We start from the raw sequence: 15,100 nt of genomic DNA, 5'->3' as shown, positions 1-15,100 counted from the left end.
CTTTATAGGAAGGTGTATAGACTAAAAGAGCTGGAGTCTAATGTTGCAGTTGTATAGAACGTTGGTTAGGCCGCTTTTGGAGTACTGTGTCCAGTTCTGGTCACCTTACTACCGGAAAGACGTGGAGACCCTTGAGAGAGTGCAGAGGAGGTTTACCAGGATGCTGCCTGGTATGGAAGGACTGGGTTATGAGGAAAGATTGAGCAAATTGGGGCTGTTTTCCTTTGAAAGGACGGCGACTGAGGGGAGATCTAATAGAGGTATATAAGATTATGAAGGGTATAGATAGAATAAACAGTGGTAAGCTTTTTCCTCGTTTGGAAACGCACATTACGAGGGGCCACGGGTTTAGGGTGAGGGGGAGGCGAGGTATAATTCGGATGTCAGAGGGAAGTTTTTCACACAGAGGGTAGTGGGGGTATGGAATGCTCTGCCAAGCAAGGTGATGGAGGCAGGCACGCTGGAGTTGTTTAAGAGCTACTTAGATAGGCGGGATGGAGATGGAGGGATTTAGGAGGCTGTTTTAAATAAGGTTCAGGAGCCTTGGGACGTCCCTGGGAATGTATAAGGATGTGGATGATACTGATGTTTTTCTCTTTTAATCTACAGGTGCTTCAGTCCGCCTTGTTGCCCAAAAAGGGGCATACACGCGATGGGTCGTATGAGGGCTGCTCTTGGTTGTTTCAAGAATAGCCTAGTACTTCACGTTGTTAGTGTACGCTTAAACTGGACCAGATGCTGGGCAACACGACAGCTCAGTGACTATCACTGTTTACTGTGCAGATACATGGTTTTGGACCAGTGTCTGTGGGAGTTTGCGCATTCTCCCCGTGCTTGCGTGGGTTTTCTCCAGGTGCTCCGGTTTCCTCCCACACCCCAAAGATGTGCTATTAGGCTGATTGGTGTAACAAATTCTCCCTAAATTAGTCTTCCCTCTATGTGGAATGCCATAAGCATAGATAAGGGTCATGGGTGGAGGGGGGACACAATGTTAAAATAGCGGCACGGGCTCGTTGGGCCGAAGGGCCTGTTTCGCGGGCTGTTTTGTTCTTTGTTCAAGCAGCAAGGCTGCAAAAGGCTTAATATTAAAGGGAGAAGATGTTCCATCCTAGCACTGAGTTATTCTCAGTAGGATGAGAAATAGCATAGAACTGCAGACTAATTATTTTTATTGTTTTATTCGGCAGCAAATTATATCAATGAAAGTGACTGATCATAACTGCGCAATGTACTTCACTTTAATATAAATAAATCAACTTGCAGGGAGATTGAATGAACATTTAAATGGTCATTGGATAAACATATGGATGATATTGGAATAGTGTAGGTTAGATGGGCTTTAGATTGGTTTCACAGGTCGGCGCAACATCGAGGGCTGAAGGGCCTGTACTGCGCTGTAATGTTCTGTGTTCTATGTTCTATGTGGAAAAGACGTGCGAACAAAAGAATTAGGAGCAGGAGTCAGCACTCAACCCCTCAAGCCTGCTGTACCATTCAGTAAGATCATAGCTGATTTGACTATAACTTCAACCCCACATTTCTGTCTCCCTCCAGTAACCTTTCACCTGATAATCAAGAATCTATCTAGACTCCGCTTCTACAGAAAAAGAGTTCCAGAGACTCACGACCCCTATTTTTTAAAATAATTCTCCTCATCTGTCTTAAATGGTGATCCCTTATTTTTAAACAGTGACCGCCAGTTCTAGATTCTGTGACAAGAGGAAATATCCACCCTGTCGATGCACTTCTGGATCTTAAAGGTTTTGATTAAGTTGCTTCTTACTCTTCCAAACTCTAATGGATACAAACCTAACCTGCCCAATCTGTTCTAATTGGGCAACCTATCCATTCCTGTATTAGTTTATTTAACCTTCCTTGGATGACTTCTAATGTATTTGCATTTTCACTTAAATAAGGGGCCAGTACCATACACAGTACTCCAAAGGTGGCCTCACCAATGCCATGTACAACTGAAGCATAAGCTTGCTACTTTTGTAATCCATGCCCCTCACAATCAACAAAAATATTCCATTAGCTTCCCTAATTACTTGCTGTAGCTGTATGACAAGCCTTTTGTGATATGTGCGCTAGGCCACCAGATCCCTCTGCACCTTGGAGCTCTGCAATCTCTCACCACTTAAATTTTTTTTTATTCTTCCTGCAATTTCCCATTTGCACACATACTCCATTTGCCAGATTTTTGCCCACTCACTTAACCTATCTGTATCTCTTTGTAACCTCCTTACATCCTCTTCACAATTTACTTTCCTACCTACCTTTGTGTTGTTGAATTTCAGTTCAGAAGGCAACTTGCCAATGAAGAGGCTTGAAATTTCAATATAGGAAAGTACTTAAAGGGGCTCTAAAGTGGTGTGTGAGATCTAGAGGGTTAAGGGAAATTGTGGCTAGCAGCGGACCTTGATTTTATTGTTGAAACAGCCCAGGTTTCTTGCTCCACGCAGCTCCACATTCAGGCAAGTATTTTTAATAAACTTTGTTTTGTGGTGACATTTTGAGGACCATTAGTTAGTTACACAGTGACTATGTTTTCCTGAACACTAGCAGTGTTCAGGGCATCCAGTTGTACAGACACATAAAAACAGAAAATGCTGGAAATACTCAACAAGTCTGATATTAGCTGTGGAGAGAAACAGAAGTAACATCTTGGGTTAATGAGCGATCCTTCATTAGAACTGAGGAAAGATAGAAATATAATAGGTTTTGAGCAAAGGGAGAGAAGAACAAAAAGGCCAAGTCTATGATAGGGTGGAGGGCAGGAGAGTATTTCATGATACAAAAGTCAAAGTAGTGTTAATAGGCCAAGTAAAGAAAAACGTGTGTCCAGATGAAGATGAGTGACTACGTAACAGCTGTCTGAATGCAACTTGAATAACTAATCAAAGGAACAAGACAAAACCAAACCAACAAAGTATGAAACTAACTGAGTCAAAAGTTATGTTTTTTTTGTTGAATTCACTGTGGAGTCCAGAAGGCTGTAGCCAAGTCAAAGGATGAAGTGCTGTTCCTCAAGCTTGCATTGAGCTTCATTGCCTCAAACTGGCATTAGGCCTTCTGTGTATGTAAGTAAGGACTGATTCCTGTGTTAGGTGTTGGCTCAGGGTGTTGATTATTTGGATGATATACTTCTGCATTGTAATGAATAGCCACTTTCTGTCCACCATATGGATGCTTAAATACTTATTTAGTGCCTGATAGGTAGGTGGGCTGCCATCAAATTTCTTTCCTTCTATCTCCCTGAAAGTCTATAGATTTTCTTTCTTTGGACAATACTTTGCACTTGTTCATAGTAAATTACATCTGCCAATTACATTTTTGTGTACCTAATTTCATTTCTGATTTAATATTATGGCCAGGATTTTGTTATGTGTGTCATTCCCAGTGTAGTAATCAGAACTGTAAGCCACTTCCACTTACTCTCTATTTGCCAGTTCCCTTGCAATTATAATTAAAATTCTACATGCCAATCTAACCAACAGAAAGCAGAGACTGGGTATGAAAGTTTAGCAGGCAGTAACTAGTGGTGTGTCAAGGGGTTCAGTCCCTGTTCCCCAACTATTTACAATCTATAGTAATGACATGATGGAGGGGTAAAATGTACTACAGCCAAATTTTCAGATAACACTAAATACGGGAAGCAAACTGCAATAAGGAAATAAATTTATAAATGGATATAGATAGATAAAGTGAGTGGGCCAAAATCTGGCAAATGGAATTTAATGTGGGTAAGTATGCTGCAATCCATTTTGATCAGAGGAATGAAAAGGCAACTTACTGTCTAAATGGAGAGAAACTTCAAAATGCTTCAATTCAGAGGGATCTTAGTACTCTCATGCATGAATCACAGAATTTTAGTGTGTAGTAGTAGGTAATATGAATGGCAAATAGAACTTTGGCATTCATTGCTAATGGAATGAAATATAAATGTAAGGAAGTGCTGTTGCAACTATAAGGGCATTGGTGAGACCACATCTGCAGTACTGTGCACAGTTTGGTCCCCTTACTTGAGGAAGGACATGAATGCTTTAGAGGCTGTTCAGTAAAGACTCACTGGATTGATTCCAGGGATGAAGGACTTTTAGAGAGATTGAGCAGTTTAGCTCTATACTCACTGGAGTTTAGAAGAAAACGAGGCGATCTAGTTGAGATACATAAGATGCTAAACAGGATTGACAGGATAGACATGGAGTGGATGTTCCCCCTTGTCGGACAGGAATGAGAGGCCATAATTTTAGGCTAAGTGGTGGCAAGTTTTAAACAAAAATGAAGAGGAATTATTTCACACAAATGGTTGTGAATCTGTGCAACTCTACTCTAGAATGCAGCAGACATCGGAAAACCAAACAACTTTAAGGAGGAGGTGGATAAGTTTTTAATTAGTAGTGGAATGAAGGGTTATGACGAGCAGGCAGGAAGGTAGAGATGATACCAAGATGAGATCAGCCATGATTGAAAATGAATGGCAGAGCAGACTTGAGGGGTTAAATTGCCTACTTCTGCTTCTAGTTCTTATGTTCTTTTGAATTAATGCAAAACATGTCCCATCCCAGCTGGGGAAGCTTTTCTTGGTGAAACCTACTGTCAGCTGACAATGCAGCAGATACAGTTGGCCTATAAAAGAGCCTCCTGGTCAAACACAGAGGCTTTTCATCACAGCCACAAGCTTTCTGTCCAACTGCATTGCTATTAACTTAAGACTTGAGAGCACAAAGGTGGCATGGGTGTTTTACAAAATTAAATTTCACTTGTAAATATTTCATATTACATTGATTTCATTTTATACATGTATGCTACATTGTTATTTGTTGAGACTAGCTAAGTCACAGGGCTCAATGTGCTGGCACGTCTCATGGTCATGCATTAATAATTATAGTGGAGTTTGGGCGTTTCCTTTATTGTGGAAGAAACAGTGTTGTATTTTTGTTCACACTTTATTCCGTGTTCAATGGGTATCCATTGTTGTACTCACCACTTTTGAGGGGTATGGCTGAACTTGAAGCTAACCCTTTTATAGTAAAGAAGATTGTCAAAGATCACACTTCCAGCAGGGATAACTGAAATATTTGAAGGTGAATTTGAAGTTCTGGAATGATTTTATCAGCCGACTATTTGGATCATACTGACCTTTCATTTGATTGGCTGTCCCCACTATCCACACCCAGAACTCCAAGCCCTTCCCCCTTCCCTCTTCCACTCCTCCAGGCCCCTGACTGCACTCCACAAACCATTCACCACTGATCTATCCTTCCCAGTCCCCAGCTTCTATGAAAAAGTCCATACTCCTCTCCAGGAAACCACTGACCTTCCTAACAATTGCACAAAACCATCTGGCACACACCCCTTTTAAATGACTTTGAACTGGGAGTCACAAAATTCTCATTCATAGCACATATTCCATTGAAGATAGGATTTTATTCATCGCTGTTTCACATTAATGAATATTGTGGCATGAAAGTATTAATGCTTGTTACACCACAAACATGGTGCCAATTTTAACGTGCCACACCTTGACCTTCCATCAAGAAAACAAAACTTTATATCCCACCTAAGTCACCCTTCACATCATATTTGCTGCTCTTCTGAGCTCAATAAAATTACCGCATGTGTAAATTTCATCCATTTGTATAGAAATTCTGAATTAAGTCACTGTCTTTAGTTATAAATAGCAGTAGTTAAAATCAGTGGAGCATCACAGCCACCATTCCCTTTGTCTGAGTTTACTGATTTGTGTGTACTGTCTGCTAACCTTTACCGATTCTTATCCACTTCCAAGAGTTATTTTGAATTCCTACCACTTGGGCATAACTAGTAGACTTTCAAACATCCATAGGACATAATTATAATTTAAAGAATGTGGTTAGAAGTCAGAATTAGTGGCTAATAAAACACTAACACAATACTAATACATCTGAAGCATTCAAAATGGAAGTGGATCATTTTTGATTCACAGAAATAGAAATAAGTTGGATTGTCATGCTTCATGCTTATCTTCTATAATATTGAATAAAAGCTGCACAGATCAAACCATTTTGCTGGGGTTGATGAAGGATTATGCAGGCTTTGTGATGGTCTTCTGCAAGAAAAAGGGTCATAGTCAAATCTAAAATGGAAAAATGAGCATTACAAACAAATTAAATAATAAATCTACTTTATCTAATCTTAACTCATTTGTAATGTTGCCAATTAATCTATGTGTGAGTTCCAATTCACCTTTTTGTCTCACATCCGCCAAGGTATTAATACGTGTTTAGCAAATTGCAGCTATTTTCATCATGCAGTTGCAGAAAAAATAGGTTTTGCCATCATTTTGCACATAGTGAGTGTTTGATTCTGGTCTCAAAAGAATCAAGTGGCATTTAAATAAATGCATTACCGTAGGATAGAAAAAAAAGCTACTAGATATGCTTATCACACCTCATCATTGATCAGGAGGTGCACTAACAGAAACTAAAAAATATATTTGCTAACCATTGTATAAACTACCTGTGCACGGTAGTTTGGAGGAAGCAAGTAGAAAAAATCTGCATTAGTCTTATGAAGCTGCTACACCTGTAAAGAACAAACTGGAAGATGCATTCGCTTCAGGTAGGGAAGGCAGATAGATCTACGTATATTTGAATGGTATAAAATCAGATACATTTGAAATGTATCCAAACTCAATTCTTTGAGATATGTTTAAAGAGTAAATGTAATCAGTTATTGCTGCCACTTAGATATTTGTCTACCAACAATAGAATTCAAATACATAAATTGTGCAAAAAATGCAAAACTATGACCTGTTTCATTTTCAAATGTTTTATTAAAATTCATTTATTGTGAATAGTAATAATGGATTAAATTACCTTGATTTTTTTTTTAACCATTGTCTAATTGCAGCAAAACAGTAGATGTGAATGTAAACCAGGGACCACCTTTATAGCAAAGTCTACTTTTTCAATAAAGGCAGAAAAACAGATTACATCAGCTGGTCACTTTAGTAAGACAGCCATCCATTCTTGAGTATTGGATATTTCAATCTCAGCATCATAAATGGACGCACAAGCCTTAGAATGTCAATTTCCAATACAGAGACTGGGGTTTAAAATTCATCTAGCTCAGAGCTGCTGATTTGAACAGATGATGTTTAAAAAAAATTATGTTCCTTTAACAAATGAGTGTTTGTGTGTACAATGTATTCAAAATATTGTGTTAAAGCATTTGACAGTATTTGGTGAAGCTGGCACTTTATTAAACTGCAGAAAATTACGTAAGTGCATTAACAAATACAGTTTAAAGCAGTATTACTTAATTGGTGATAAGACTATTAGTAACATTGTTTCCTATATACTCTTTACCATCCCTGCAAATCTCTGCACAATCCCAACCCTCTATTGTATTTTATGCTCATTTGCTTTTTCTCTCTCTGTCCTCCTCCTCTTTGGGCAGCACAGTGGCACAATGGTTAGCACTGCTGCCTCACAACTCCAATTTCAATTCCCACTAGGGTCACTGTGTGGGTTTCCTCCGGGTACTCCATTTTCCTTCCACAGTATAAAGATGTGCAGGTTAGATAGATTGGCCATGTTAAATTGCCCCTTAGTGTCCCAAAATGTGTAGGTTGGGTGGATTATTCATGGGAAATGTGTGGGGTTACAGGCATAAGGCAGGGTAGAGGGCCTGGTTCAGATACTACAGTCAGAGTTGACTCGATGGGCCAAATGATCTCTATTGCACTGTAGAGATTCTATTATTCTTCCTTTGCACTTGGTCACCCTCTTCATGTAGAAAAGTAAAATAAGAATGTAATTTTCTAAAACAAAATCTAGATGTGTTGCAAATAAAATTTCCACTAAAAACTCAGCATTTTCAGAGAACCAAGCAGATCTTAATATATAACATGGTCAAAAAACATGGATGAGAATTTCATCTCTATCTCCATGCAAGTGGTATTGCAAGTGATTACACCATTCCTTATTGGGTATTGGAGCTAGAATGATCTCATCAGGATGTCCAAGCATTCAATCACATTAAAAGTATTTTCACAGACCTCCAGTAAAATTAAAATCATTTTAAATGCTTTTATACAGAACTGATTAAAGTTTTGTAATATGCTTACAGAGTGAAGGTAGAAATTATAATATTCTGAAGAATATTTTTATTTTTAAAAATGTTTTTCTATATTCTACTAAGTAATGATATGACAGTACTCTATAAATATAACATTTTCAGGGACAGTTTGTTCACTAAATTTATTGTCACATCTCTTAACCCAGTTACACTTAACCAAACAAGGTGTAATATTTATGATGTTCCCAACAGTGATGTGAGAACAGAAATGTTGGAATTCTCATTTATTTCAAGAAATGCTAGCTGTGGTAATGTGAAAGGTGAAAGTGAGCACACCCACAGGCTGAGATGGAGCACTGAGTAACAGATAGCAACTTCAGGATCTCCGTGCTTGTCTGCATTTGTTGCATCCTGAAGTTGCAGTCAATTTCAAGGGGGTGATGATATCAAAGGATGTCTGGACCAGAATTTATGGAGGACAATGGCATATTGTGCGCTATAATTTATAGTTAAGTAAAAATGCTTGAATTTTCAACAGTCCTACTTAAACAAACATGTGTTGTAATGCTAATTTAAGTCTGAGAGCGTGTGGAAAGTTAAAAAAGCTAATCCAAAAGAGCACAAAATTCCTAAAGACTTTAATATGAACATATAATATACAAATTCATCGAGACCCAGATTCTGGCTGAGACTAGTGATACACTACCATTCATGCTGCTTTCTCCTTCTTTATGATCGTGGATGATCATCTAACTCAATAACCTGTTACTGTTTCCTCCCCCATATCCTTTGATCCTTTTACCCACAAGAGCTGTATCAATTCCTTGTTGAAAACATTCAGTGTTTTGGTCTCAACTGCTTCTGTGCTAGAGAATCCACAGACTCACCACTCTCGGTGAATACGTTTTTTGCCTCAACTCAGTCCTAAGTGGGCACAGTAAGTAGTCTCACAGTATGAAGTTAAAGTCCATCAGGTTTATGTGATAGCACAAACTTTTGGAGCACCGCTCTTCCTTCAGGTGAGTGCAGGATTTATTTCACAAATAGGAGCGATGCTCTGAAAGCTCATGCTATCAAATAAACCTGTTGGACTTTAACCTGGTGCTGAGAGACTACTAACTGTGTCTACCCCAGTCTAACGCCAAAAACTCCAAATCAGTCCAAAATGATTTCCTAAATGATCTAGCCCTGTTAAAATTTTATAGATTACTATGAGATCCCCCTCATTATTCTGAAAGTGAATATAACCCTAATCAACTCAATCTGACCTCATACATCAGTGTTGCCATCCGAGGAATCAATCTGGTAAACCAGACTGCATTCCCTTCACAACAAGAACATTCTTCCTAAGATAAGGAGACCAAAACTGCACACATTATTCCAGGAGTGGTCTCACCAAGGCCCTGCAAAAAGAGCAACAAAGACATCCCTGTTCCTGTACTCCAGTTGTTTTTCAAGTGCTCTGCTATTAAATAAAAACATGACCACCAATCATCCACTATTTCTAGGGCCACTTCCTTAAGTACTCTGGGAGTCAGCCACATTGCTGTGGATCTGCAGTCATATGTAGGCCAGACCAGGTAAGGTTAGCAGATTTCCTAAAGGAAAATAGTGTTTTCGACAATTGACGATTGTGTCACGGTCGCGATTACTGAGACTCAGTTTTGATTCCAAATTTATTAACTGAATTCAAATTCCACCAGCTGCCATGGAACTTGAACCCGTGTCCCCAGAACTCATGTCTCTGGGTTACAAACCCAGTGACATTATCATTATTCCATCATCTCTCCAGTGATAAATCATGAAGAAATTGAACCCAGTCTTGTAGTAGCTAAGGAAGAGAAGAATTTAAAAGGAAACATGGCATAGAAACAAGCCATTTGTCCAATCATTCCATGTTAATGTTGATGGAATGGTCTGCCATTCACAGGACAAAGCACCTCAACAAACGTCTAAAAAAAATGTTTCCCTAATCCTCCCCCTCACTGTTATTCATTTTATTGTTTGACCCCTCCACATTGATCCCTAACAAGAGAAAGCAGTCTTTATCCATTTTTATTATATCAATAATCTGCAGATTTTTGACAATTTAATCTCCTCTGAGGTACCCGCGCACTTTTGGAAAGGATCCCAGAATCTGAATTGCCTGTTGTCTCCTTTATTCATTTGTGCGATGCACATGTTGGCAAAGTTAGTATTTATTGCCTATCTCAATTGCCGTTGAAAGGATGGTGGTGAGCCACTTTTTTGAAACGCTGCGATGTTGGTATATCCACAGTGCTTCTGATAGGAAGTGGGTTCCTGAATTTTGACCCAGCAACAATGAAGGAACAGCAATATATTCCTAATTCAGGAGGATGTGTTATTATCTCTGGATTGTCTGTTTTGATTTTTGTCCTCATTTCCTGAAGTGGGATTTGAACCCAAAGCATCCGAGTCAGAGGCAAGAATGCTACCATCTGAGCCATGGCTGACACATCATCTCAAAAATGTTGTAAAAATTATTTCTGGTTTGCATGCAGACTCTTTTTAATTTTAAATGTCAGACTTAATAATATTGATGCAAATGAACCCATTTGGCCATGTTAGTTATCAAACTCATAATTTAGTTGCAACTTCTTATCTGAAGCATCAAAACTGCATTATTAAGAAAAAAGCTCACTTCATATTTTGAAACAAATATAATTGTGTTTTTTAATAATCTCAATATTTGTCATTGTCCTCAATGTGAAAAGTTGATTAATTGACCTTTTGCATTACTTGGAATGTCAAAGCACGTAACTATAGTGTCACAAAAAATAATTGCTAACTGATTGTTAATTCAATCCATTGGAAAATTGAGTTAAAATATAGATAAGGGGCAAAGGTTGTGAAATAGTTGTACCTAACGTGTTGTGTATGCATTGTTAGAAGAATCATGTTCTAGGAACTAGTTTAGCATTTTAAAGTTTACATGATCTAATTTTACAATCAGTCTATCACATCTGTTTAGACATGGAGTATGAACAACATTTGTTGCAGTTTTGGACAGAATCGGTGTTTTTGTTCGCTTTGTTAACCCTTTCCCCTCTAAAATAACATAGCCGGCGAATATTATTCTGTGATAAGTGGTTTGAAGGTTAATTAAATGAACTTGTGTTGTTAATCTTCCTCTGAATTCTTCAGTGAATGTAACACCAGATGGTTTTTCTTGCTAAATTATTACATTTGAACATGCAAATCTAAGAAAATCTAATGGCACGAATGCCTCATTTTGTAAGTAGTCAGTACAAGCTTTCTTTCATTAGAAGGGGGCTCGCCACATGCATTATTATATTTTCCCTTGTGAAAACTAATAAAGATGTACCATAGAGGGCACAGTTGTAAGTTGTAAAACGCCATGGGGGTGAATTTTCCTGACAATTGCTTCACAAAGTAAATGTCAGACTTGTCAAAACTGTCATATGAAAATGATCCATGTAGCCATGATCTCCTTTTCCCTGGAGAATAAATAGCTGTCTTTGCTTTTCAATTGTATTGTCAAAACCTACAATCTATTAGAAATGTTTTATCTGCCTATAAAGCAACTGATGCAAAGCTTAACTGTTCAAAATTTCATATTTCACAGTAGGGTGAGGTATTTCAGCAAATGATCAAAAGCCCACAGTTTTCTTAAGGCACCACCATCATCTATTAGCATTGGCACCAAGTATAAACTGCTGGTGAACAATGTGGAAATCAGTCTTTTGCTGAAATGCAATAGACCTTGTCTACAGTCTGACGTTGTAAAGAATACGTTAATTTTATTGCAGCAAGAGGCACTTTACAGAAAAATCATTTCTTCCATTCATCTGATTTTTCTATTTGTGAGGCCTCAGTAACCATATTGTAATGTGCCTCTGCAATTAAGAAGATAAATTGCAAATGTTGAAAATGTGCAGCATGTTAGTCAGCATCTGAATGAGAAAAGATAAATTAATGTTTCAATATTACCTGATTTCCCATTTGAATATGTTTCCCCTGACATTCGTGAAAAGTTGAGTCACTGATTCTGTTTTGGCTGTCTGTGCATTTCTTAATAGCCCTCCAAATAATTTATTGAAAAAGTAACCAAATGTATTTTGAAACTTCTTAAATTGATAGCTGCTGCGTTCTTAAGAAGTAAAATGTAGTATAGCTAATTGAATTTGAAACAATCATTGCCAGAGACCATTACAAGCTGCTTCATTTAAACAATTGGCTTATAATAGATGCACAATGACTGGCGGCAGAACGTGAGTTATGGAAGATCGCTAGCATACTGCTGTCTGATGTGATCTTTTTCTCCTATTTTAGACTTGACTGAATTTCAGATAACATATGGTGCTACCAGTAATTGGAAAATTGGCAGTCTTGTCAGGAAGCTTTGGTGGATAGTGCATGAAATACAACACAGAGGCATAAAACGTCTGTAAAATAAGATTCATAGCCACTTCAGCTGACTGAAGTAACTGACTACAGAATAGAAGAACATTTTGTCACCAAAACTACTTGGTACTATTAATTTTGAGGTAGTTGATGAAAGTGTTATAAGTTTTATTTTCAATGCATTACCTAGTATTAGAATTGAAGTATTTAAATGAGATTCAGACTGCTTTGTAGAAGGGTCAAGATGATCTTTGATGATTGGTCTGATCCCGGTTGATATTACAAGAATGGAATCTGGCTTGATAACTCATGGTTTTTATTTTTTTTTAAACTGGGGGGTATTTTTTAACCAAACAAAACATTTGTTAAACCAGAGTCGTGCTATCCCTTTATCCCAGCAACCACCCTTACAGACCCAACACTCAAGTGAAGAGGTACCATTACTTCCATGCCAAGGGTAAAGCTGGTTCATTTGAAGAGGTTTCTTTTCCAGTAGACACTTGAACATTCACTAGCTGTCCTTCCACAATTGGCATCTCCCTTGAGATCCAGAAAACTCACTTTAAATTCACCATTACTTTAAATTCACCATTACTTTAATTTTACGGCAATATATATAAGTTTGTTAAATTAATTTTGTCAGTCTGGCATCATTTTAAGTGTACAGCATCTTAGAATTTTCTATCTTTACTCTATGGCATATACATACCAACTGAAATTAAAACTGTTTTTCTCATCTTTCCCTGTCTCTAAGATTTTTTTCCCTCTGGTCCCCTGGTGCTAGGCAACAAGCAGTTTTTTTTCCTACTTTTTGTGTCTGTTTTGACTTCACTAAACTGCTAACCCTGTGGTATCTCATCTCTTCACTTCAAGCATTGTAAAAGCTCATTAAAAATGCATGTACACAAATAGGGCCTGGAGATTTCCTGGCTCCATCTCAAAAAAAAATTGAAATCAAACCCAGGTTTCACCACTCTTAAATAAACAATACACATTAAACTTAAAGCTATATCTTGTTCCTAACACCCACAAAAATAATTATACCGTACTTAAAACTATACCGAGTTCCTAACATTATGCTATTGTTACACAAACAGGGAGGGATAAATTGTCATTTTAACTCAGCAGGAATCTCCCTTGTGATTATAATCATGATAGGTGTACTGAATCAATATGCTATTACTTGTATTTGAGTATATTGATTGAACTGTGTATTTACAAACACCAAAACATCAATATAATTAAGATAGGTTTAATAATTTTGAATGTGTATTCAAATTGAAAAATTGAGTTAAACAAAAACTAAATATAAACAATATTGAAAATTAGTGTTGCCATTGTGTAAAATTGATGCTGGAATGAGAATGTTCATTTTAAAGAAAAACTTCTTTTTCACAGGAAGATGAAGAGGAACTTGAAGAAGATGAAGAAGAAAATATTTTGGAAGAAAATGATTTCACCCCAGTAAATGAATAAGATAAAAATAGTATAACAATGCCACATAGAAGATAGAAATGATAAATGCCTCATGTTGAGATCTACCTTTAAAAATAGTTGTATGTCTGCTTTGTTCTTCAATACAGCTTTTGTCAAAAGTTAAGTGGTGTTAATTCCATGTCTGTGAACCTGTTAATAAATACCTCAAAATGTTTTTAAAAATACCTTCTTCTGTCTATGTATATTCCATAGGTATTGCTTACTCCAGTCAATTTATTTGTGACCTATACGTGTCAGTAACTGTAACCTCGGCTCAGATGCAGATGTTGACTAGAATGTCTCATTGTTCAAAAACTATTTTTTTAAATGTTAAGCTTCCTTAATACTGGAATTCAAAATGTGTGTTGAGGATGGAAATATCTTCAGAGATTACTTGAGTTTAATACAAACATTCCAGGAATGCCTACCAACATTTCTAACAGCTGAGTGTCATTCTCACTACAGGTATAAAGATATTACGTATTTTAAGTTGTATTTTAAAGTGAGCGTAACCGCTTTTAAGTTGGCTAGCAACATATCATGTGACTTTGGCCAAAGCGGCTCCAAAAATGCCTGAAACTCAAACATTGAATTAAAATATAGACAATCTCAGCCACTTCTGAAATTCACAAATCCCTTTGTTAATGATGAGCTATTAACAGAACACAATCATGTATCATCTGGTCTTTCTACTGCACTCTGGGCCATAAAGACATTAAATTTAATATTTTCCTCTCCTGAAAGGCACTCAGATGGTAATTTCAATGGAATACATCATTAAATTACAAAATCCCAGTTTGTTTCTAGGTGTAGAAGACAACAACACAGGATGTTGATCAGCCTAAACCACCACCTTATGTTTTGGATGAAGGACTTTGGCCTCACTATGGTCCACACAAAACCACTCAACAATAACTTGCATTTCTGTAGTGCATTTAACCTAAAACACGTGCTTCACAGAGTGTTAACAAACTAAATTTTTGGAATCAATGGGTGCTATTCTGGTTGGCAGTTGGTGACCAGTGGAGTGCCGCAGGGATCGGTGCTGGGGCCTCAACTGTTTACCATTTACATAGATGATCTGGAGGAGGGGGCTGAGTGTAGGGTGACGAAATTTGCTGATGACACGAAGATGAATGGAAAAGCAAATTGCATGGAGGGTGTGGAAAGTCTG

At 37.5% G+C, this 15,100-nt stretch overlaps 1 protein-coding gene across 12 annotated transcripts in view; it reads left to right on the top strand.

Moving 5' to 3' along the window:
- phf14 (PHD finger protein 14) overlaps positions 1-14,111 on the top strand; it is a 230,068-nt gene extending 215,957 nt beyond the window's left edge. For 7 of the 12 annotated variants that reach the window (XR_013888988.1, XR_013888987.1, XR_013888985.1 and 4 more), the window contains 2 exons: positions 12,379-12,593; positions 13,849-14,111. Coding sequence is in view for 3 of the 12 variants with exons in the window: in XM_080207547.1 (XP_080063673.1) it covers positions 13,849-13,926 (78 nt within the window). In the remaining 9 variants the exon portion in view is untranslated. The remainder of the gene's footprint in view (positions 1-12,378; positions 12,594-13,848) is intronic. The other 5 variants (XM_080207547.1, XM_080207529.1, XM_080207516.1 and 2 more) reach the window with 2 other exon arrangements.
- Positions 14,112-15,100: the final 989 nt, after the last annotated feature.

The sequence above is a fragment of the Carcharhinus amblyrhynchos genome, chromosome 2, assembly GCF_965287045.1.
Source record: "Carcharhinus amblyrhynchos chromosome 2, sCarAmb.v2.hapA, whole genome shotgun sequence".
In the NCBI taxonomy this organism is placed as follows: Eukaryota; Metazoa; Chordata; class Chondrichthyes; order Carcharhiniformes; family Carcharhinidae; genus Carcharhinus; species Carcharhinus amblyrhynchos.
This window is presented reverse-complemented; position numbering and strand designations above follow the sequence as displayed.